General features: G+C 45.8%; 1 protein-coding gene across 1 annotated transcript; it reads left to right on the top strand.

Annotated features, from left to right (window-relative positions):
• The first annotated feature begins 5,236 nt into the window (after positions 1-5,236).
• LOC141101548 (uncharacterized) lies at positions 5,237-22,950 on the top strand. The gene is made up of 5 exons (XM_073590670.1): positions 5,237-5,458; positions 5,542-5,665; positions 5,749-5,846; positions 6,045-6,135; positions 21,875-22,950. The coding sequence occupies exons 1-5, from the start codon at positions 5,237-5,239 to the stop codon at positions 22,948-22,950; spliced, it is 1,611 nt and encodes a 536-aa protein (XP_073446771.1).
• Positions 22,951-24,368: the final 1,418 nt, after the last annotated feature.

The following is a 24,368-nucleotide window of genomic DNA, read 5'->3' as shown; positions in this document are numbered from 1 at the left end:
ATATCTAAAGAAGAATATAATGCTGTCTGCAGAACCTGCAGGGCACAAATCAGATTATCTAAAGCTGAAAATGAATTGAGGCTTGCAAGAGATGTCAAAAGCAATAATAAAGGATTTTGGGGATATGTCAAAAGTAAAAGAAAAGTCAAAGATGCTATAGGATTTTTACAGGATGAAAATGATGAATTGGTAAGACAGGATGTTGAGAAGGCTGAACTTTTAAATTCCTATTTTGCATCTGTTTTCTCTCAGAAAGGAAATGTAACATCAACTGTTATTCACTGTCCTATTAAGGGAATAGAAGAATCCAGGATATCTATAAACAGAAAGATAGTGAGGAAACACTTAGCTAGCCTAAATGAATTCAAGTCTCCAGGTCCAGATGAATTACACCCCAGAGTACTGAAGGAGATAGCAGAAGAAATTTTTGAACCCCTCTCTATAATCTTTGAAAATTCTTGGAGAACAGGAGAAGTGCCAGAAGACTGGAGAAGAGCAAATGTTGTTCCTATCTTCAAAAAGGGGAAGAAGGTGGACCCAGGTAACTATAGGCCGGTGAGTCTGACTTCTATACCAGGAAAGATCTTTGAACAAATTATTAAACAACATGTATGTCAATACCTGGATAAGAATGAAGTGATTAAACAGAGTCAGCATGGGTTTGTAACTAATAAGTCATGTCAGACTAACTTAATTTCCTTCTATGACGGTATCACTGATTGGGTGGATCAAGGAAATGCTGTAGATATAGTATATCTTGACTTCAGCAAAGCATTTGACAAAGTCTCTCATACAATCCTTATTGAAAAAATGATTAAGTATGGAATGGACAAGGCAACTGTTAGGTGGATTCATAACTGGCTTAGTGATCGGACCCAAAGAGTGGTCGTAAATGGCTGCACATCCAGTTGGAAGAATGTCTCAAGTGGGGTACCACAGGGCTCTGTCCTGGGCCCTGTATTGTTCAACATCTTTATCAACGATTTAGATGAAGGAATTGAGGGTAAACTGATTAAATTTGCTGATGACACAAAGCTAGGAGGGATAGCTAATACTAGAGAAGAGAGAGAGAGGATTCAAAAAGATTTAAATAAACTGGAGAAGTGGGCAGCAACTAACAGAATGGTTTTTAACAGGGAGAAATGCAAAGTACTACATCTGGGCAATAAAAATGGAAAAAACATATATAGAATGGGAGGAATAGGGCTAAGTGACAGCACATGTGAAAAAGACTTGGGTATACTAATAGATCACAGACTGAATATGAGTCAACAGTGTGATGCAGCAGCAAAAAAGGCAAATGCAATTCTAGGATGTATTAACAGAAGCATACAGTCTAGATCACGTGAAGTCATTATTTCCCTCTACTCCTCTTTGGTCAGACCTCATCTGGAATATTGTGTCCAGTTTTGGGCACCACATTTTAAAAAAGACATCAACAAACTGGAGCAAGTTCAGAAAAGAGCGACCAGAATGGTGACCGGTCTGCAAACCCTGTCTTATGAGGAAAGGTTGCAGGATTTGGGAATGTTTAGTTTGCAAAAGAGAAGACTGAGAGGAGACTTAATAGCTGTCTACAAATATCTAAAGGGCTGTCACATTGTAGAAGGATCAACTTTATTCTCATTTGCACAAGGAAAGACTAGAAGCAATGGGATGAAACTGAATGGGAGGAGACACAGATTAGATATTAGAAAAAACTTTTTGACAGTTAGAGTGATCAATGAGTGGAACAGGCTGCCACGAGAAGTGGTGAGTTCTCCTTCAATGGAAGTCTTCAAACAGAGGCTGGACAGACATCTGACTGGGATGATTTAGCGAATCCTGCTTTGAGCAGGGGGTTGGACCAGATGGCCCAGGAGGTCCCTTCCAACTCTACGATTCTATGATTCTATGTAGCAAGAAATGCAGCTCACCAAATGGCTCCTGGCCTCTTCCATCTTGAGATTTCTTAAAAACGATGAAAGATGAGCCCAAATTCCGATTTCCTCTTTTCAGCTGCAACGGCCAAAACCCAGTGATCGTTGAGCTCGCGGAGACTCTTCACTTATCCCAGAAGGCACTGGGAATATGCAAATGATCTCCTCAAGACTCTTCCCCTGGTTTTCCGATTTCCTCTTTTCAGCTGCAACGGCCAAAACCCAGTGATCGTTGAGCTCGCGGAGACTCTTCACTTATCCCAGAAGGCACTGGGAATATGCAAATGATCTCCTCAAGACTCTTCCCCTGGTTTTCCGATTTCCTCTTTTCAGCTGCAACGGCCAAAACCCAGTGATCGGTGAGCTCGCGGAGACTCTTCACTTATCCCAGAAGGCACTGGGAATATGCAAATGATCTCCTCAAGACTCTTCCCCTGGTTTTCCGATTTCCTCTTTTCAGCTGCAACGGCCAAAACCCAGTGATCGGTGAGCTCGCGGAGACTCTTCACTTATCCCAGAAGGCACTGGGAATATGCAAATGATCTCCTCCAGACTCTTCCCCTGGTTTTCCGATTTCCTCTTTTCAGCTGCAACGGCCAAAACCCAGTGATCGGTGAGCTCGCGGAGACTCTTCACTTATCCCAGAAGGCACTGGGAATATGCAAATGATCTCCTCAAGACTCTTCCCCTGGTTTTCCGATTTCCTCTTTTCAGCTGCAACGGCCAAAACCCAGTGATCGGTGAGCTCGCGGAGACTCTTCACTTATCCCAGAAGGCACTGGGAATATGCAAATGATCTCCTCAAGACTCTTCCCCTGGTTTTCCGATTTCCTCTTTTCAGCTGCAACGGCCAAAACCCAGTGATCGGTGAGCTCGCGGAGACTCTTCACTTATCCCAGAAGGCACTGGGAATATGCAAATGATCTCCTCAAGACTCTTCCCCTGGTTTTCCGATTTCCTCTTTTCAGCTGCAACGGCCAAAACCCAGTGATCGTTGAGCTCGCGGAGACTCTTCACTTATCCCAGAAGGCACTGGGAATATGCAAATGATCTCCTCAAGACTCTTCCCCTGGTTTTCCGATTTCCTCTTTTCAGCTGCAACGGCCAAAACCCAGTGATCGTTGAGCTCGCGGAGACTCTTCACTTATCCCAGAAGGCACTGGGAATATGCAAATGATCTCCTCAAGACTCTTCCCCTGGTTTTCCGATTTCCTCTTTTCAGCTGCAACGGCCAAAACCCAGTGATCGTTGAGCTCGCGGAGACTCTTCACTTATCCCAGAAGGCACTGGGAATATGCAAATGAGCTCCTCAAGACTCTTCCCCTGGTTTTCCGATTTCCTCTTTTCAGCTGCAACGGCCAAAACCCAGTGATCGTTGAGCTCGCGGAGACTCTTCACTTTTCCCAGAAGGCACTGGGAATATGCAAATGATCTCCTCAAGACTCTTCCCCTGGTTTTCCGATTTCCTCTTTTCAGCTGCAACGGCCAAAACCCAGTGATCGGTGAGCTCGCGGAGACTCTTCACTTATCCCAGAAGGCACTGGGAATATGCAAATGATCTCCTCAAGACTCTTCCCCTGGTTTTCCGATTTCCTCTTTTCAGCTGCAACGGCCAAAACCCAGTGATCGTTGAGCTCGCGGAGACTCTTCACTTATCCCAGAAGGCACTGGGAATATGCAAATGATCTCCTCAAGACTCTTCCCCTGGTTTTCCGATTTCCTCTTTTCAGCTGCAACGGCCAAAACCCAGTGATCGGTGAGCTCGCGGAGACTCTTCACTTATCCCAGAAGGCACTGGGAATATGCAAATGATCTCCTCCAGACTCTTCCCCTGGTTTTCCGATTTCCTCTTTTCAGCTGCAACGGCCAAAACCCAGTGATCGGTGAACTCGAGGAGACTCTTCACTTATCCCAGAAGGCACTGGGAATATGCAAATGATCTCCTCAAGACTCTTCACCTGGTTTTCCGATTTCCTCTTTTCAGCTGCAACGGCCAAAACCCAGTGATCGTTGAGCTCGCGGAGACTCTTCACTTATCCCAGAAGGCACTGGGAATATGCAAATGATCTCCTCAAGACTCTTCCCCTGGTTTTCCGATTTCCTCTTTTCAGCTGCAACGGCCAAAACCCAGTGATCGGTGAGCTCGCGGAGACTCTTCACTTATCCCAGAAGGCACTGGGAATATGCAAATGATCTCCTCAAGACTCTTCCCCTGGTTTTCTGATTTCCTCTTTTCAGCTGCAACGGCCAAAACCCAGTGATCGTTGAGCTCGCGGAGACTCTTCACTTATCCCAGAAGGCACTGGGAATATGCAAATGATCTCCTCAAGACTCTTCCCCTGGTTTTCCGATTTCCTCTTTTCAGCTGCAACGGCCAAAACCCAGTGATCGTTGAGCTCGCGGAGACTCTTCACTTATCCCAGAAGGCACTGGGAATATGCAAATGATCTCCTCAAGACTCTTCCCCTGGTTTTTAATATGGGAAAGCCTAAGGCCAGAAATAAACCCCATAAATCACTGTACATGGAGACTTTGGGATCAGATCATTTCTGTCCGCATTGTGGAAACTAAAAATCTTCTCTAAAAGCCTCAAACTTCTGTGTGTGACTCAGAGCTAAGATCTAACGTGATAGAAGATTCCAGTGCGGGGAAGACGGGAAACCTTCATATAGACGGCCGGTGGGGATGGAGGCAGTGACCGACTCTGGCCAAATCTATTTCTAGAGCCGCACTAGAAGATGAAGATGTCGTCCTCATCATGAAGGAGTTATTTCTCATGTCGTGTGTAATGAATATCTCCTGCAGTATTGCTGATGCCGATTCCAGTGTCGGTAATGAGACGAGAATTAGCGTTATGGAAGATGAGTCTATGAGGAACGTGTTCAGCTGCCCACTCCGAGGAGGAAACTGCTTGTTGTCTGTGGCCTAAATATATAGGTTTTATTAGTAGATGTCAGGGAAGAAAACTAAACCCTGTAAGATAATAAATCTCCTCATATGTTTCCCTTATTATCTCCAGTAATTGTATTATTACACAGGACTCTTATGATGTTACATCGGATCATCTTCTTCTCATTCAGGTCTCTACAATATTGGATCCTCTCAGTGAAGATCTTCTACAAAAGAGAGTTTTCCTGATTTACCCATCAAGGATGGATATGGACAGAGACAAGATGATGGAGAGGATGTTACACCTCACCCTAGAGATCCTCTTCCGGCTCACTGGAGAGGTGAGAGATTCTGATGACGTCACATTACATCATTCTTATCTATGGGAATAACAGATGGACAGAACTGGAGAGGTGAGGACTCTGGAAATGTCTGTAGTGAGATTTATTAATGTGTCTCTCCATAACCAGGATTACACAGTGGTGAGGAAGACCTCTAGTGATCGCTGTCAGGACCCTGTGTCTGAGGGATGGGGAAGACCACTGAGCCCAATCACGGGGCCTCCACCTCACCCCCTGACCCATGAGGACATCAATGACCAGAAGATCCTAGAACTCCTCTACAAGATGATTGAGCTGCTGACTGGAGAGGTGACACTGCTGGGAATGCTGGGACATTACACAGTAACACTATGAAGGGATCGGGGGGATGACGGTATCATTGTATGTGTCAGGTTCCTATAAGGTGTCAGGATGTCGCTGTCTATTTCTCCATGGAGGAGTGGGAGTATTTAGAAGGACACAGAGATCTGTACAAGAATGTCATAATGGAGGTTCGCCAGCCCCTCACATCTCCAGGTAATAGACAGGACTAAATACACATGGCCTATAATTATCTGTATGTAGAGAATGAATTCAGTCCCTGTATGTGTTTCCTCCAGATCTATCCAGTAAGAGGACAACACCAGAGAGATGTCCCCGTCCTCTTCTTCCACAGGACTGTAAGCAAGAAGATCCCAGTGCTCCTCAGGAACATCAGGTAGATGGAGAGAAGGTGTCAGGAGATCTCCCCTATGATGTGTAGACGGCTGTGAAGGTCTTGTGCTCAGTCTTGTTTTATCCACCAGTATTATATGTTTTATACTTGTGTAATGAGAACGGTGGAGATGGCAGGATTAGAGCTGATCATAGATGGGACTTCTCCATCTGTCGGTGACTTTTACAATATTTGTTTCAGGGTGAAGATCTGACCCATATTAATACTACAGAGACCTATGTGAGAGATGATGAGTGGTGTAAAGAGGAAATTCCCACATATGACTACCCAGGTGAGTAGTAACCACTGAATGCAGAGAAGTCACAGATTCCTCTCAGTCACCGGCTGTGGCTGCTTTATCGGTGGTGTAGTCCGGCCGTATTACCATGATCACCATTTTGCCTCTAGACCACAACATTCTCCGCCATCCAAAACTGTTCAAATGAAATAAACTGGGAAACTGAAACCTGCGTATCTCAGAAAGGAAACCAATTTCTGTCAGTGTCCAAGGATAATTATCTGTCACCACTTGTGCAGGGCCCAACTAGAGGGACGGCCCTTCTGGACTTAATTTTAAGCAACAGGCCAGATAGAATAACAGAAGTACGAGTCGATGGATGTGATGAACAGCGGTAGTTATCCCACCGCTGCCACCAATATGTGACGAACAGCCCACCGTTGGGCAGAGATGCAGTAACTGGTCTTTGATCATCAGGTCCCGTAGCTGCTCAAAGGATTCAAACCGACAGTCCGTGGATCCACTGGTCAAAGTGGGTCCTGAGTCCTTGCACTACATCACTGTAGCTATCATGTGGGCCACGTTGGAGGTGTCGGAACTTCTTTCGGTATACCTCAGGTGTCAGCCGATATTTGGCGATCAGCGCCTCCTTTATGGCGCGATAGTCATCATCATGCGCTTGCGGAAGAGAAGCAAACGCCTCCAGAGCTTTGCCTTTTAGCCCTGGGGTCAAGTACCTGGCCCATTGGTCTTCGGGCAGTCAGTACTGTCTGCAGGCTTTCTCAAAGGCTCGCAGAAACGTGTCCAAGTCCCCGTCCTTTTCCATCACGGGAAAATGCTCTGGCTGGGGTTTAGGAGTCTGGACGCTGCTGGGCTCACCGCTTCGGGCTGTGGGGGTATGCCCCCCTTGTCGGAGCATCTCCAGCTCATGGGCTCTCTGAGCCTCAGCTTGGCGCTCAGCTCTCTCCGCCTCTCGCTCGGCTCTCTAAGCCTGGGCCTGGCGCTCGGCTTGGGCCTCCTGCCGATATTGCTGGATCAGCCTCCCCCATGCCTCACTGTCTTCGGCAGGGAGTGCGTCCAAGGCCTCTTGCAGGTAGGGGTCCAGCGTGCTCTGATTGAATGTGGGGCCAGCGTTCATGAGTGGAGCTGCTGCAGCCCCATTGCCACTTGGGCCAACGTCTGCGCCCGCTGGATTCTGGTCGTTGTCCAGCTGCACTAGACCCACGATCATTTGATCTTTGGTTCCGCCTGCGGCGTCTATGCCTCAGTACGTGCATAACCCAGTAAGGGTGTCCTTTTTCTGCTGCTGATACCACTCCACTCTCATCTGCGCCATGGTTGCCAAATGAAAGATAGAAAAGAAAAACGAAGAAACGGGAGGGGATACTTGCAAGTACACACTAATGTCTCAGGACTAGTAACCACTGAGTCTGTTCTCCAAAACCTATGATGCAGGATTCCCGCAGGGACCGTGTAGGTTTTTAGTGAGAGGAATGATTGCTCAAACCAAATCACTAATGCTCTAGGATTATCCCACCGCTCTGCCACCAATATGTGATAAACAGCGGTAGTTATCCCACCGCTGCCACCAATATGTGACAAACAGCCCACCGCTGCTCGTCCGATACGGCGACTGACGGGGGTCCCGCTGCCACCAAAATGCGACGGACAGCGGACCCTGTGTCACCACTATGTCACAGTCCCACCACTGACATGGGTGTATCAGCGGACGGAGGGACGAGACACACTGCCGGCACACGGCTATCACAGGCACAGTGGGGGGGCTTATCTTAGTTATCCCACCACTGGCACCATGTGACCAAAAATATCCAGCAAGCTAATCTCGCTCTACAATTTGCCGCAGGGGAGTATTTTGGGTGCCCCACCACTGCTATCAATCTTCTAAGTACTGCGGGGATTTATGTACATCCCACTTCCTCAGTTCCACTTCGGAACTCGCAGCTCTCCGGCGCCCCCCTTACCCTCAGGTCAGTCAGGGAACTGCACCTAGGATAATTGGTTGACGGACATGCTGCCTGTTGTGAACCGGAAATTAGGCTTCTGCAGTAAGGGAATTATCAATGCTGTGGCAGCAGCCCCTCATTCAGCAATATAAGACCCTTCTGTACTGCCAGCAAGCCGCAATAGCCATACACAACGCGCTGCCACCAGTCACAGTTACTTAATTCACAGTGTTAAATTAAGAGGGTCCGTGGCAAACCCCTTGAATTAGTAGCGATTATCTATCAAAGGCGTATAGTTCGATTCTTAGAGCATGGAGGCAGACTAAATATCAAATCATTTATTTTCCGAAAGAGGACAGTGATTACAGATAAGTTGCTATAAAGTTGAGACATTAATTATGTACAGTTACAAATATAAAATAAAAGATGGATGAACATAGAAAGTACACTCACGGTTGTTCATGGCTCTTTAGGCAAAACCATGCGGCGGAGAAAGAAGGCGGAGCCACACATCTCCACTCATCTGGAGTTCTTGTCAGCACGAGGATTGGAGCCCTCCTCTGCTGGTTTTGCCAAGGGAATGCCTTATAGACTCTGCAATGTGACATCACGGAGAGGTGCATTCTGGGTTAATCCCACCTCTCTCATCCAAGTTATAATTTGGCTACAAAACTTAGATTAGCTATAACTTTATGGGAGAAGCTGGTATGGACTCATCAGTGGTATCATGTTTCCCAGCATAATGAGCCCATCAAGAAAACATCAAACATCTATGCGATATGACCGTCCATTTGGGAGCAAATCATATCTCAGGGTCTGGACATGTTAGAACTGCGGAAGTGACACTGTAGCGGAGCTGGGACCGCTCAGATTACCAAAAGATGATTTTCATATCTCTACTTTGTACGGTTTTCGCAGGGCAGGCTCTTAAAGGTTTACTTCTAACCTTGATTTCAGACAAAGACCCTTTTCCCGAACTTTTTTTTTTTTCTTTCAGTTGAGGCTGAGAGAAGCCAAATGGTGTGACAGGAAGTGTCCTGGTTTATAGCACTTGGGGGGAAGGGAAACTACTACAGTGTACCATGTAACTCAGAAGGGGAAGAGAGGGGGCTGCAGCCCCACTGTCATAGAATGCCGGATTTTTCTGGAAAGTTCCAACCGAAAACATCATATCTTGTAGACATTGTACATCACAATGGGCACCTAGGGAACAGTGAGCACAATATAATACAATTCCACTTGTCCTTCAGTAAGGTGCCCTGGAAGGGGGTTACAAAAGCGCTGGATTTCAGGAAAGCAAAGTTTGATGAGCTTAGATAGGACCTTCGCCGAATTGATTGGGACAATGTCCTCAAAAATAGGAGCACAGAAAATAAATGGGAAATATTTAAATCAGTTTTACACACCCACTGCGAGCTAGCCATACCGTACAGAAATAAAAGGGCTAGGAACAGGAGAACACCAATGTGGCTAAATAAGGATGTAAAAAGGGCAATAAATAACAAGAACAAGGCATTTAGGAAGCTAAAACAAGAAGGCCATGAAGAAGCATTAAAAAGTTATAGAGAAAAAAATAAAATGTGTAAAAAACAAATACATTTAGCAAAAGTGGAAACTGAGAGACTCATTGCTAAGGAAAGTAAAACAAACCCCAAACTATTCTTTAATTATATAGACAGTAAAATGATTAAAATTGATGGTGTCGGCCCTTTAAAGAACAATGAGGGTGAAATCATAGAGAGCGATATGGGAAAAGCAAATGTTTTAAATACTTTTTTCTCAACAGTGTTCACACAGGAAAAGGATTTGCCAGAGGAAATGCAGAGTAATAATGTAAACTCCCCATAAAGTATTACCTGCCTAACTCAGGAAGAAGTGCAGAACCGCCTTAGTAAGATTAAAATTGTCAAATCACCAGGCCCTGATGGCATTCACCCTCGGGGATTAAGGGAGTTAAGTAATGTGATAGACAGGCCTCTATTCCTTATATTTAAAGACTCTATAGAAACAGGGTCTGTTCCTTTTGATTGGCGGCAAGCAAATGTGGTACCAATATTCAAAAAGGGGTGTAAAAGGGAACCTGAAAACTATAGGTCGGTAAGCTTAACATCTGTTGTGGGTAAAATTTTTGAAGGGTTTCTAAGGGATACCATTATGGAATATCTCAATGTTAATAAATGTTTAACTCCATATCAGCATGGATTTATGAAGGATCGCTCCTGTCAGACTAACCTGATCAGCTTCTATGAGGATGTAAGCTCTCAAATGGACCAAGCAGAATCATTGGATGTCATTTATCTTGACTTCTCTAAAGCATTTGACACTGTCCCACATAAAAGATTGGTAAGTAAGATGAGAAATCTTGGGCTAGGGGAAAATGTGTGTAGATGTGGGTAGGTTGCTGGCTTAGTGATAGAAAACAAAGAGTGGTTATTAATGGGGCACACTCAGATTGGGCCAGGGTCACTAGTGGGGTACCACAGGGGTCTGTATTGGGCCCCCTACTATTTAATATATTTATTAATGATCTAGTGGATGGCTTACACTGTAAAATATCAGTATTTGCAGATGATACAAAACTATGTAAGGTAGTTAACACAAAGGAGGACAGTTTGCAACTACAGACAGATTTGAGTAAATTGGAGAATTGGGCTGAAAAATGGCAAATGAGGTTTAACACAGATAAGTGTAAGGTTATGCACATGGGAAGGAGAAACAGATGCTACAATTACTTACTAAATGGGAAACTGCTGGGGAAATCAGACATGGAAAAAATAGGGTCATGGGATGCATTAGAAGAGGTCTGGGGGGGCGTGGCCTGAGCGGCATGTGAGGAAGACGTGTGCCCGCTGAGCTCCCGCATATACCTGCTTAATTCAGCCGTTCTGTCCCCACAGCACGGCTAGTATAACCCCTGGAGGCTGCACCGGAGACGGTAGACACCGCGGGGCACCGGAGATCGCTGCTTCACCCCAGGATATGGGGAAAAGAGGTCAGAGAAGGGTGGCAGGAGAGGCCGGAGCGGGGAGCCAAGATGGCGCCGCCGCCGCAGCGCGTGCCATAGAGGAGGCCGCAGAAGACAGCGCAGCTAGGAACAGGGCAGTGGCGGCCAGGCTGCAGCGCTTTGCCCGCACGGCCGAGGCAGAGCAGGAGTCTCTCCAGGATTCTGATATGGACCAGGAGACTGTGGCAGAGGACATGAGCCCGGGAATGGGGGAGGAGGAGGAGGCTGCCCATGCCAGAGTGCAGGGGGGGAAGGAGCTGAGCCTAGCTGGAGTGATCTGGTGGAAAGAAATAAACAGCACCTCACAGCCTTGCAACTACAAGTTCCAGACGAGCCCACCAACAAAGATGTAATGCTGGCAGTGGTGCACTGTGGGACTGCGATCTCACATGTCCTGACACAACTGGGCTTTCTGCAGGAGTCCATGCAGACTGTGCGACATGAACTGCACAGTGTTAGAGACAGAACAAGCCAGCTGGAAAAACGTATGGGTGCTGTGGAGAATTCGGCCTCTGACTCAGGACAGCATTGTACAGAGCTCAAGAAGGACATGGCAGCTGTCTGGGCTAAAACTGACGACCTTGAAAATAGATCCAGAAGGAATAATGTTCGTATTGTGGGCATGCCAGAGCGCTGTGAGGGAAAGAATCCTACTGCCTTCATTGAAACATGGCTTAAGGAAAAAGTAGGTGAGGACAATCTAACACACCTATATGCAGTGGAAAGAGCACAGAGTCCCGACTCGGGCCCCCCCCCCTGGTCATCCACCAAGACCTGTGCTGGCTAAAATCCTCCATTATAGAGATAGAGACGTTATCCTTAGATACTCAAGAGAACACCCTGACCTTACAATAGAAGGATCCAGAGTCTCCTTTTACCCGGACTTTTCGCCGGAAGTTCAGAAGATGAGAGCGAAGTTCACAGACATCAAGAAGCGTCTGAGAGCCTGTGGCGTCAAGTACTCCATGTTTTTCCCGGCTAAACTGCGTGTTGAGGCCTGGAATAAAACCCACTTTTTTCTGGACCCCAGGGAAGCCGTGGACTGGTTGGACCTTAACGAGTGACAGTTGAGGAAGGAGGGGAAGGAGCAGGAATGTGGCTGATGGTATCTTGGCTCGCTCAGTTATTATGGAGCCTTGCGGTTGAAGTCTGCGGTCCTGAGGCAATGGACTGCCTAAGAAGTTATATTTTTGTTTATTCTTATATTACTCTGTTATATGCTGTTTTTTAAGAATTTGTGGTCCTTATGGGGCCTTGGTCTGAATACGGATAAGGAAAAATGCAAAGTGCTGTGGGGTTATATCCTGTCAAATGCGGGTAGTGAAAAGGAACTGAAGCACCTGCTGAATGGGGTGGAAGGGGTCGACAGCACCCTTACTTGTTGCACCCTTGGTTCAGCCCAAGGAATTGTTGGAGGGTGTTCTTTGGGGGGAGGGGGGAGGGATTAGGTTCAAAATGTCCTTTGGCATACTTGTACATTTCAATATTGGCTATGGTACGGCCGGGGGGGAGATGGTAGGCAATATGCTATGGTACGATAATGGCTGACTTTAAGATACTTAGTTGGAATATCAGGGGGTTAAAGTCGCCGGTAAAACGACAGGCCATATTCTCCTTCATAACGGACCAGAAGCCGGTGGTTGTTTGTTTGCAGGAGACGCATCTCACACAGGAGACGCTGGGAATCCTGGATAAGAGATGGGTACAGGCGGGCTTTCACTCTACTCATTCCCAATACTCTAGGGGGGTTAGTATATTGATTCACTCCAGGACTCAATTTAAGTGTCACCGGGTGGTGGTGGACACAGAGGGGCAATTTGTTCTTCTATCTTGTACAATCTTTTCTACCTCACTGGTGTTGATATCTATATATATATACCTCCGCCATATAGCAGTAGAGTTATCTATGAAGTTCTTGCCATTCTGAGAGATTTTCCGGGGGTTCCGCATATGGTGGTGGGAGATTTTAATAATATTCTGGATTCACACTGGGACAGGGGTAGCCATGAACCTTTGAGGCTGGGAGGTAATCTTACGCCATTTGGGGTGCTCGTGCGGGAGATAGCTTTGACCGACTTGTGGAGATGCCGTAACCCTGGTGTCCGTCAATTCTCGTGCTTCTCCTCTACTCACTCCTCCCTGTCTCGCATTGATCTGGCCCTGGGTGATGATCTTATGCTGGGAAAAACTTTAGAGGTTAAATATCTGGCGCGAACGGTATCTGATCATTCGCCTGTTTCAGTCATGCTTGGGGGGGGCGGGAACAGGAGCAGTGATAGACCTCTCTGGCGCCTCAACCCGTTTTGGCTGCAGCTAATCGATAAGAATAACGGCTTTATCCCTGAGTTGCAGGAATATCTTAGTTTTAATAGAGGCTCGACTTCTAGTGGGATCGTCTGGGAGGCCTTAAAGGCGTACTTAAGGGGAATGTACATACGAGAGATTTCTAAAATAAAGACCGCCTCCAGGGCAAAATCACAACTTGTATTCAAGGAACTGGAAGATGCGGAAAGGGCCCTTGCAACACAGAGCACACCTGCCACTCGGAAGCGATTGGGGGAGGCGCAGTCAAAGGTGACCAAACAGACATTAGAGGCGGCGGCGCAAAAACGGCTGTTTCAGTCTACTCAATATTTTGAGAGTGGGGAAAGTGTGGGGCATTTGCTTTCTGTCGTGACATCGGCACAGAGAGGGTCTGCGACTATAGCGGGTCTTCAGGATGTGAATGGGCGACTACTCACTGACGCACCGGGGATTTTAAAAATTCTGGAGACTTTTTATGCTGACTTATATTCCTCACATGCTAGAGCCCCGACAGAGGATGTTGTTGCCTTTTTGGAGGCTGCCAATCTCCCAAGGCTGACTCCTGAGGACAGACACTTTCTAGATAGACCTCTAAGTCTGGACGAGTTGGAGGAGGCTCTGGGAACCATGTCCAATGGTAAGGCACCTGGGGTAGATGGGTTGCCAGCTGAGGTGTACAAACGGTATAGAACGGTGTTGCTCCCTGCTCTATTGACAGTGTTTAATGATAGTTTGGAACGGGGTGTTCTCCCACCGTCTATGCGAGAAGCTGTCATTGCCGTGCTGTTGAAGAAGGAAAAGGATCCAACTCTGCCCGTGTCGTATAGGCCCATCTCCCTCTTGACGCTAGACATTAAACTTTTAGCGAAGGTCCTGGCCATTCGACTCTCAAAAGTAGTAGCTGTGTTGATACACCCCGATCAGACGGGGTTTATGCCCAACAAATCGACGGCTATGAATATTAGGAGATTATACCTGAATATGCAGGTGAGGGCTGATAATGCCGGGAAGAGGGTGGTTCTGTCCCTAGACGCCGCTAAGGCATTTGATAGTGTGGAGTGGGACTATTTATGGGCGACGCTTCACTGTATGGGCTTTGGCCCGGGCTTTATTGGCTGGGTCAAGCTCTTGTACTCGGAGCCGAGTGCTCGGCTGAGGGCTAATGGTCAGTTGTCTGACCCTTTTTCACTTCATAGAGGAACAAGGCAGGGATGCCCTTTATCCCCGCTGCTGTTTGCTCTCGCGGTGGAGCCATTGGCCTCGAGGATAAGATCGGATGCTGGCATAGAGGGATTCCGGTATGGGGAGCATGAGGAGAAGGTAGCATTATATGCGGATGACCTGTTGTTATTTTTAGCGGACGCGGACAGATCATTACAAAACACGATGACACTTCTTGGGGCGTTTGGGGAGGTCTCGGGTCTGGTTATTAACTGGGAGAAGTCTGCGCTCCTCCCACTGGACTCATGCTCCTGCAGTGTGGTAGGTGTGCCGGTTGCAACGTCCCTCCAATATTTGGGCATAAGAATATCCAATAAGCTGACAGACTATGAGAGCCTAAATCTTGTTCCGCTGTTGGACAGGATCAAACAGAAGGTTAAGGCCTGGGCAAAGTTACACCTCTCTGTTGTGGGAAGAGTGAATCTTTTGAAGATGGTAGTTATGCCGCAACTATTATATGTCCTTCATAACTCCCCTGTCTGGCTTCCCCAGAACAGGTTTCATAAAATTAATATGATTTTTAGAGAGCTCATCTGGCTGAAACAAGGTGCGAGAATTAAACTTGAACACTTGCAAAAACCTAAAGAAGAGGGGGGACTTGCGTTGCCCAACCCATGGCTTTATTTTCTGTATTCCCAATGCCAGCATGTAGCGGGAGGAATGGAGGGCGAGTTGGTGGATCTGGTGGGAGGTCAGAAGATCCTTCAATTTCTAGTGGGGCGGGGATCACTGGTGTCGAGTCTGGAGTCGGGTAGATTTCGATCCCTTGCACTCAGGTTCCCTACGGTGCTTCTAATGGTTAGGGTATGGGATAAGCTGGGGCAGCTGAGAGGAATACGCGGTCTTACAAAGTACTCCCCCATATGGGACAATCAGCATTTGCCATGCATGAAAACGCTCAGAGGCTTTGCTCACTGGAGGCGGATTGGCATATGGTGGGTGTCGCAGCTGGTGGAGGGAGGGGTCTTTAAAACTTTTGAGCAATTGGGACGGGAATTTCCCCTCCAACGCTCTATGTTTTATCAATATTTGCAGCTGCGTCACGCGTATATGGTGCAGAGCAAAAAAGTTGACCTAACCGTACACCGTGACGTCATCTTCCATAGGCTTGGTATGCAGGGGTCCACCAGGGGACTGATTTCGATGGTGTATGGTGGCTTACTTGGACAGGTCCTGTCAAGGCATCCTATTGGTGCACTGACAAAGTGGGAACAACAGCTGGGTACGATATCAGCGGAACAGTGGGACTCGATTCTACAGATGATTCCCAGATTATCTCTTAATGAGCCTGGCCGCCTGTCTCAGCTATATATCCTCTATAGGACATACAGGTCTCCCGAATGGTTGTTCAGTAGAGGGTTATGGTTGGATTCGAGGTGCCCCAGGTGCACGATGGATAATGCGGACATTTTACATACGATGTGGACATGCTCTTGCCTGCAAATATTCTGGATCGTGGTCCTCAGCCTTATACACTTGGTCACGGGACAGGATATTCCCAGGGACCCCACGGTTTGTGTTTTGGGCTATGTTGATGAGGTGGGAGGGGATCAATACCTTAAAATTGCTGTGGCCAGAATGCTATTTGTGGCCCGAAAGCTGATAGCTTATCACTGGATTTCTGCCAAAATCCCCTCAAGAAAAGAATACATTAATAGGTTGAACCAAATATTATATAGGGAAAAATTTGTGTACCTCAGGAAGGGTGTGCCGCATATTTTTGGGAAAATTTGGGAGGGATGGTTGAAGGTTCCCGGCCTGGCTGCCTCAAATCTCCTAGATTAATGGGTGGGCCATGGAGGTGGTCTCCTGTCGGTTGCTAATCGTCATCTCTCCTATGATATGGTTGTATGATGGAATTGGGTTTATTCGCTATGCACCAGTATATATGCCATCGGACAAAGGGAGGGGGGTGTTATGGGGGAAGGGAATGTTTGACAACATGTTGTAAGTTGTACATGCCTGTCATTTCTAAAACTTTTAATAAAAACTATCTGATTAAAAAAAAAAAAAGAAGAGGTCTGGGGACACGAGATGAAAACGTAATTCTCCCTCTGTACAAATCACTCGTCAGACCACACTTGGAGTATTGTGTGCAATTTTGGATGCCGGTGCTCAAGAAAGACATTACTGAACTTGAAAGGGTTCAAAGGCGGGCTACTAAAATGATAAATGGAGTTGGTTCATTACAATACCCAGAAAGGTTATCAAAATTAGGTCTGTTTGGATCGCCCCCTGTTGTTGGCAGGGCAGGGCCGTAGGGTACTCGGTACCGGGCCCGTTGATCTCAATGGGAGTTGTCACGGCAGCTGTGACCCGGTCCATGGCCCTGGGCGTCCATTGTAAAAGGAAGATTGCAAGTGCGTTCGGATAATGTTTAAAGTTTATGAGTGGATGATTCGTGACGCCACCTGTGGTGCTCAGCAATGGAGATGTTAAGCCGACGCTGCAGACAGATCCTCTGGGACAGATGGTGTGGTGCAGCAATGATGTTGTGGCCCTCCACAGGTAGGGCTGTAGTCCCAGGGCACAGTAGATGAAGAGATAGGGAAGAGACGTAGATGGTGCAGTGTTAAGCACAGAGATGTAGCAGTGCTGAGTTTGTTTGCGCAGTAATAAGCGGAGGACACCAGGGCATGTAGTTCCAAAGCTTTATTCACAGTCTGTTGTGCGTACAGGTGCCCGCATCCGTGCCATTTCCTCCAGGTCAGGAGCTCAGCCAACTTCCAGGCAAGATGAAGCACTCCGTTCCAACACTCCGCCAACATATGCCTTTCCTGAACGTCGCCCTTCTAGCACCTATTTGAAGTACTCACAGTACTGAGTTACACTGGAGTTCCTCCTTTTAGATGTTCTTTGAACTCAACTTGTACGGCAGACAGCTGTAGCCTGCTTCGGGGACTCCTTGCTACTAAGTCCCAGCTCACTCAAGTTGCTGTTGTGCCCCCAAGTCTTGTGTGGGAATAAAGTGGTGACAACTTCTATTCCTCCGGTGTCTGCTGCAGGACCATTAGTATTCATACAACCTCGGGGACCTTACCCCGGCCTTGCGCTTAGAACTTGAGGAAGGGCTCTGCTCTAACCCTAGTCCTTAGTTCTCTTCTCCTTACGCTCCATACAAAACAATCTTTCTTATGGAGAATTAGGCTTTCTGAATATCTCTTTCCTGTGCCAGCAGACCCAGGTCACTGAGGTCTGCTGCAGCACTTCCTTCAATCCATGCCACTCAGGGGATCTCCTCTCACCAACTGCTCCTGAATCCTATCTTCCCCGCTCTTTGGTGCAGACTAAACTCCACCCACCTCCCAGCACTCTTCGTGTTCCAAGCAGGGAGCCACCAAAGGTGCTTTGCTACACTACTATGTTGTGTGGGATGCAGGTGTTGGAGTGTGGTCAGGTGTCTCCACCTTTTCTGGATGGTGGGGTACCACACCTCAGGAGGAGGTGCAGTACCTCTGTGGCGACTGAACCCTCAGGGGCGCCACATATTTACTCTAGAAAAGAGAAGACTTAGGCGAGACCTAATACATATGTACAAGTATATCAGAGGGCAATACAGAGATCTCTCCAATGAACTGTTTGTACCAAGGACTGTGACAAGAGCAAGGGGGCATTCTGTTCGTTTGGAGGAAAGACAATTTCTGCACCAGCACAGAAGAGGGTTCTTCACGGTAAGAGCAGTGAGGCTCTGGAATTCTCTTCCTGAGGAAGTGGTGATGGCCAACTCACTGAATGAATTTAAGAAAGGAATGGATGCTTTTCTTGTGAGTAACAGTATAGAAGGTTACGAATAACAGAATATTATAGGTAGATGGTTGACCCAGCTTAGGGGAAGGAATTTTTTTTCCCTATGGAGAAAATTGGCTTCTACTCTGTGGGGTTTTTGCCTTCCCCAGGATCAACAATGCAGAACAGCTGCACTAAAAATAGGCTGAACTAGATGGACATAAGGTCTTCCTTCAGCCTTCAAAACTATGTTACTAGCTTACTTTGGGCATTGAAAGCCCTTTTCTATTGAACTTACAACGTGGAGGTTCCACTTGGTATTAGAAGATGCTGACCGTTACCTGCCCAGATCTGTAACTATAAAGCCAAATGACAGCGTACGTAGAATGTGCTGAGAATATAGAAAATCACTTGAAGAAAGGTATTATGCTGGGCCTGTAAGAGAAAGCGGAGGGTAATGATGCTGTTGGCTTCCTAGATCCCTGAGATCTTATCGGATGACTCTTCTCTCCCTTCTGTACTGCTGAATGTCTCATGGTCCCTACAAGACCAGGTCCAGTCTTTCTGGCCAAACTTCCCTTTTATGATTGATATAAAGAAAATTCTCCAAAGAAGCATTTTTAGTCCATTACTGTAAGTACAAGAATTGTGCCTCATGTAGTCTCAATCAGCAGAGATGACTCCCACTAAATTGGAAAGAAACAAGAGAATGCTGGAGTCCAGATCTAAAGCAGTGCAAACTTTTATTGACAAAAAACAGGCACATATAGAGTAACAGAACAATCATGATAGGATAATAAGAAGGCAATAAATGAAGGCCCGGAGCCCACTGAGACAGACAAATCAGCAACAAATAAATTTGTTATCATGTGAAAAGCACTCAGGCCCTTTGTAAGGGAAATGGATTAGTGCAGGTAAAAAGTGCTGGGGAGTCTGCACTGAAAAGAGTTAATCCACAGAAGTCTATGGCACTAGACCCTGGCAGTATGAATCTCTAGTGCTGTGGCAATGAGTATGACCCCCACTGATATCTAATTCGCTGTGGGCAATATAATCTGAAAATGCAGCATATCATAAGGGGGGCAGTAAGACATCACCACCGCACCAGTGTCCCCGCAGTAGCGAGTGCAGTACAATCCAGGCAGAAAAACGACCAGCACTGTGTATTATATCTATTGCACAGATGCCCAAACGAAGGGGAAGAGAAATATCATTGTATGGACATACCCATCATGTCCTGGTGCAAAGAGAGCGCTGATCTGTGCACCCCAACACGTGTTTCGCGGTGAAAATACCGCTTCCTCGGGGGGGCATATAATATTGTGGCTATTGTGAGGTTAGAAAAAAAATTACATCCAGCAAAATGTCACCAGCGGCCCCTGTCCAGTAGCCTTTATCTCTTACTTATAGATGCTACTGTGCAGGCGCCGCCATCGACGGTGACATTTTGCTGGATGTAATTTTTTTCTAAGCCTCACAATAGCCACAATATTATAGGCATTATCAACAATAATATCAATGCTATTATATGCATTATGTAATAATGGGGGCAGGTCAGTGAGAAGTCAGCAACCTGTCATAAGCCAATACAGATGAATATGGAATCAGAGCACCACATAAAGCCCCGCCCACAGCCCCACCCACAGCCCCGCCCCAGAGCACGAGAATCTCATTAACTGAAAACTACAAATACAGATTACACAACAACCACAAGACGGATTTCATCACCAGGTATCACTGTAATCAGTATAACGGCGCTGACCTGACAGTGTCTGTAGGTTACTGAGCACAATCCTGCTGACAGGTTCCCTTTAAGACATCTCAGCTCTGCACTATTATACACAGTTCTCTATAAATGTGTAATATTTCTTCATGAAACTCATCTGACAGAAAATATTGGATCTTACGATAGTTTAGATTGTGACGTCACCGAGCCCCATACTCTAATTACCCCAGAGAGGTTTCACCACTAGCTGCTCATTTATTACTGATGGAGACTGTGGAGTTTGATCATTTCAGTAGATGTTATTGTCTATAGTCACAGTGTTTGACTACAGTAGTGTCCAAAATCCTCTGATTTAACCTCTTCCTGCAGCCAGTTTTGTGTTCTTAATCAGGCCCCATTATTAATATCTGACGTGTGTCACTTTATGTGGTGATAAATTATTCACAAAGTATAATTGGAAACAAATGGATCTTACAAATTATTTTCCAGCTTCACACTATACCCTACATACAATTGTACACTACTGTCTGGGCACATGGCAGTGTTCAGAAGGGAAGGAGCGCCATTTAGCGTTTTGAATGCAGATCTAGCTGGAATAGTTTGCAGACACAATGTATTGGGAGCACTGTTCATGGTCACCTGGCAGCTCAAAAGATGTCCACCATGAACATGCTTGGCTCTATCTTCTCTGCTTTCCATATCCCAAGGATTGCCTTGCTCATCGCCCTATAACACCCTTACATGGATCTGGACTTACACTGGGACCCCTAGGCTTGGACCATGGTGTTACCTGCTATTCTGTGGAGTTAGATGGCAAGAAGAATAGTCAGGTAGCTGGGTCAGAACCAGAAGGACAGAATACAGAATCAGAAGACACAAGAGTAGTCAGTAAACGGGCCACGGTCACAGCAGGAAACAAATACACAAGCCGCAAGCTGAGCACAGAGGACTGAACCAGAGGAGAACAGCGCTGTATTAGTGGACACATCGCGATTTAACATGTCCCTTTTGTCACATTATTTTCAGGGTACCATCATTTCTGTCCAGGCCTATTTCATGTGTGGAAGCCTGGTTGAAAGCAATGTCTGACTTTCATTTATTAATTTTCATAGATTTTTTATTTATTGTTACTTTTGTCAGATTCAAGTTATTTCTGTCACCATTGTGGGTTTTTCTGTCATCAAATGAAGGGTAACATCAATTTTAACCACGTGTGTAGGAGGAGTGAATATTGTGACTCCACAGCCACTTTCCAGAAATTAACACACAGTGGATGTTGGAGAGTGAAAATTACACATTTGCCATGTTATTACCCAGCACATAGTGCCCAGATTGTGCTCCAGGAGACACACACCGCAAATTAAGTGGATTCTTCTCACTATAATATTGCTGAATACAGGGATCCTAAATGTTGTTTGCGCACACTGCAAGACTCCGAAGTGAGAGCGGATTTTGCTGGATTGGTTTATAGAAACCTTGTTGCTTTTCAACAGCATTTGAGCCACTAATAGTGTGGGAACCTCTGTTTTTCCACTGACAGATGATGGACCTGAGTGGGGACTTGTTTTTTGTGAGATGAGAATTGGTATTATTTTCACCTACATAACATTGATTGGTTTCTTTTTATTTGATATTTGGGAGGCAGAATGAACCAACAGTTGAACACCGCACACTACTGATCATCCAACAAGGTTTTCTATTAGACTGTGAACAGTCTTTGTCTTGGTAAAAATTAAAGTTTTTTTACATAGCTTGCCATTTTTATGGACAGTTTAAATAGAAATGTTCAAAAATATAAAACTCAAGGATATTTTATTAATAAATAATAATTGTTTTCTATCTTAGCAGATGACTGTACCAGGAGATCAGAGGGACAGCTGACATCTTCAATTTTTAAATCTGATGATCTTGAGATCCTACAAGACACAACTGAAGTGATTGTTATTACTCCAGATATATCATCATCCATTCACAGCAAAGATCTGTCATCTGATCCTATGAAACAGGTCCCATCTTCTGATTCTTTACTGACTACTAAGGAAAATCAAAGACACAAAAGAGGCAATAAAAAACAAACTGCTCCTAAAGTAAAGAAGTCATTTTCATGTTCAGAATGTGGGAAATGTTTTAATGAGAAATCATATTTTGTTAGACACCAAAGAGCTCACACAAGGGAGAAGCCCTTTTCCTGTTCAGAATGTGGGAAATGTTTTAACTGGAAATCAAAATTTGCTACTCACCAGAGAACTCACACAGGGGAGAAGCCTTTTTCCTGTTCAGAATGTGGGAAATGTTTTAACAATAAATCAGATTGTGTTAAGCACCAGAGAATCCACACAGGCGAGAAGCCTTTTTCATGTTCAGAATGTGGAAAATGTTTTAACAATAAATCAGATTGTGTTAAGCATCAGAGAACTCACACAGGGGAGAAGCCTTTTTCCTGTTCAGAATGTGGGAAATGTTTTGCACATAAATCACATTTTGTTACCCACCAAAGAACTCACACAGGGGAGAAGCCTTTTTCCTGTTCAGAATGTGGGAAATGCTTTAACCAGAAATCACATTTTGTTACTCACCATAGAACTCACACAGGAGAGAAGCCTTTTTCTTGTTCAGAATGTGGGAAATGTTTTAGCGAGAAATCATATTTGGTTAAACATAATAGAACTCACACAGGGGAGAAGCCTTTTTCCTGTTCAGAATGTGGGAAATGTTTTGCACATAAATCACATTTTGTTACCCACAAGAGAACTCACACAGGGGAAAAGCCTTTTTCCTGTTCAGCATGTGGGAAATGTTTTGCACATAAATCACATTTTGTTATCCACAAGAGAACTCACACAGGGGAGAAGCCTTTTTCCTGTTCAGCATGTGGGAAATGTTTTACACAGACTCTTCACTTATCCCAGTGCCTTCTGGGATAAGTGAAGAGTCTCCGCGAGCTCAACGATCACTGGGTTTTGGCCGTTGCAGCTGAAAAGAGGAAATCGGAAAACCAGGGGAAGAGTCTTGAGGAGATCATTTGCATATTCCCAGTGCCTTCTGGGATAAGTGAAGAGTCTCCGCGAGCTCAACGATCACTGGGTTGCAGCTGAAAAGAGGAAATCGGAAAAACCGCGCGCCGATAGGCGCGCGAATTTGGGCTCATCTTTCAGCGTTTTTAAGAAATCTCAAGATGGAAGAGGCCAGGAGCCATTTGGTGAGCTGCATTTCTTGCTACATGTTCACAGACTTACCAGTGGAAAAGCCAAACTTCACATGCCACAAATGCAAGCTTGTGTCCCTGTTGGAGGAAAAGTTGCAAAATCTCGAAGAGAGGTTAGCTACGTTGAAGATCATTAAGGAAGGTGAAGAGTTCTTGGACAGAGCAGAATTATCTCTTCATGTTACAGAAAGAGAAGAAATTCGAAGTGCACCTGAAGAAACAGAGGAATGGAGACATGTGACCCAGAGAAGCAGGAGGATCAGGAGGCAGTCAGCACCCATACTGCTCAGAAACCAGTACCAGGCTCTCACGCAGGAGAACGATGAAGAAATACATAAGGATAAGACTTTGCCAACAAGCAGCAACCTTGTACGCCTTCAGAGTCCTCCTGGATGGAGAAAGAAAAATGTTGTGAAGAAGAAACGGAGAGTGGTGGTCATGGGGGATTCCCTGTTGAGAGGAACAGAGGCCGCTATCTGCAGACCGGATATAACTTCAAGAGAAATGTGTTGTCTTCCAGGTGCAAAAATTAAAGATGTGTCTGACAGGATATCAGGACTCTTCAGACCTACAGATGACTACCCATTCCTGCTACTACATGTGGGGACAAATGACACCGCAAGAAACGACCTGGAAACCATCTGCAGAGACTTTGAAGACTTAGGCAAGAAAGTGAAAGAACTGGGAGCGCAGGTGGTCTTCTCTTCCATCCTCCCAGTGGATGGCCATGGAACAAGGAGGTGGAATAAGATTCTGCAGGTGAACAACTGGCTACGTCGATGGTGCCGTCAGCAGCGATTTGGATTTCTGGATCACGGAGTGAACTACTTATACGATGGACTACTTGCTAGAGATGGGGTGCACCTTACGAAGACTGGTAAGCATGTATTTGGAAGTCGCCTTGCTACACTCATCAGGAGAGCTTTAAACTAGAACAATGTGGGAAGGGAAGCAAAAGACCAGAAAAAGCCATACACCTGACAAATGCTATTGAGAACTCTGCTATTAGAAGTGGAAAGGAAGAACAAAGACGAAAGAATCTAATTAATAAAAATATTGGAGAAAGAGAAACCAATCACAAACTAAAATGTTTCTATACTAATGCACAAAGCATGGGCAACAAACAAGGAGAATTGG

This window comes from Dendrobates tinctorius, unplaced genomic scaffold, assembly GCF_039654945.1.
Source record: "Dendrobates tinctorius isolate UK_male_01 unplaced genomic scaffold, ASM3965494v1 ptg000119l, whole genome shotgun sequence".
Lineage (NCBI taxonomy): Eukaryota > Metazoa > Chordata > Amphibia > Anura > Dendrobatidae > Dendrobates > Dendrobates tinctorius.
This window is presented reverse-complemented; position numbering and strand designations above follow the sequence as displayed.

Coding starts and splice junctions, on each gene's coding strand:
- LOC141101548 (XM_073590670.1), top strand. CDS start 5,237: ATGTCTGTAGTGAGATTTATTAATGTGTCTCTCCATAACCAGGATTAC. Junction 5,847..6,044: donor GTGCTCCTCAGGAACATCAG/GTAGATGGAGAG, acceptor TATTTGTTTCAG/GGTGAAGATCTGACCCATAT. Junction 6,136..21,874: donor TCCCACATATGACTACCCAG/GTGAGTAGTAAC, acceptor CTATCTTAGCAG/ATGACTGTACCAGGAGATCA.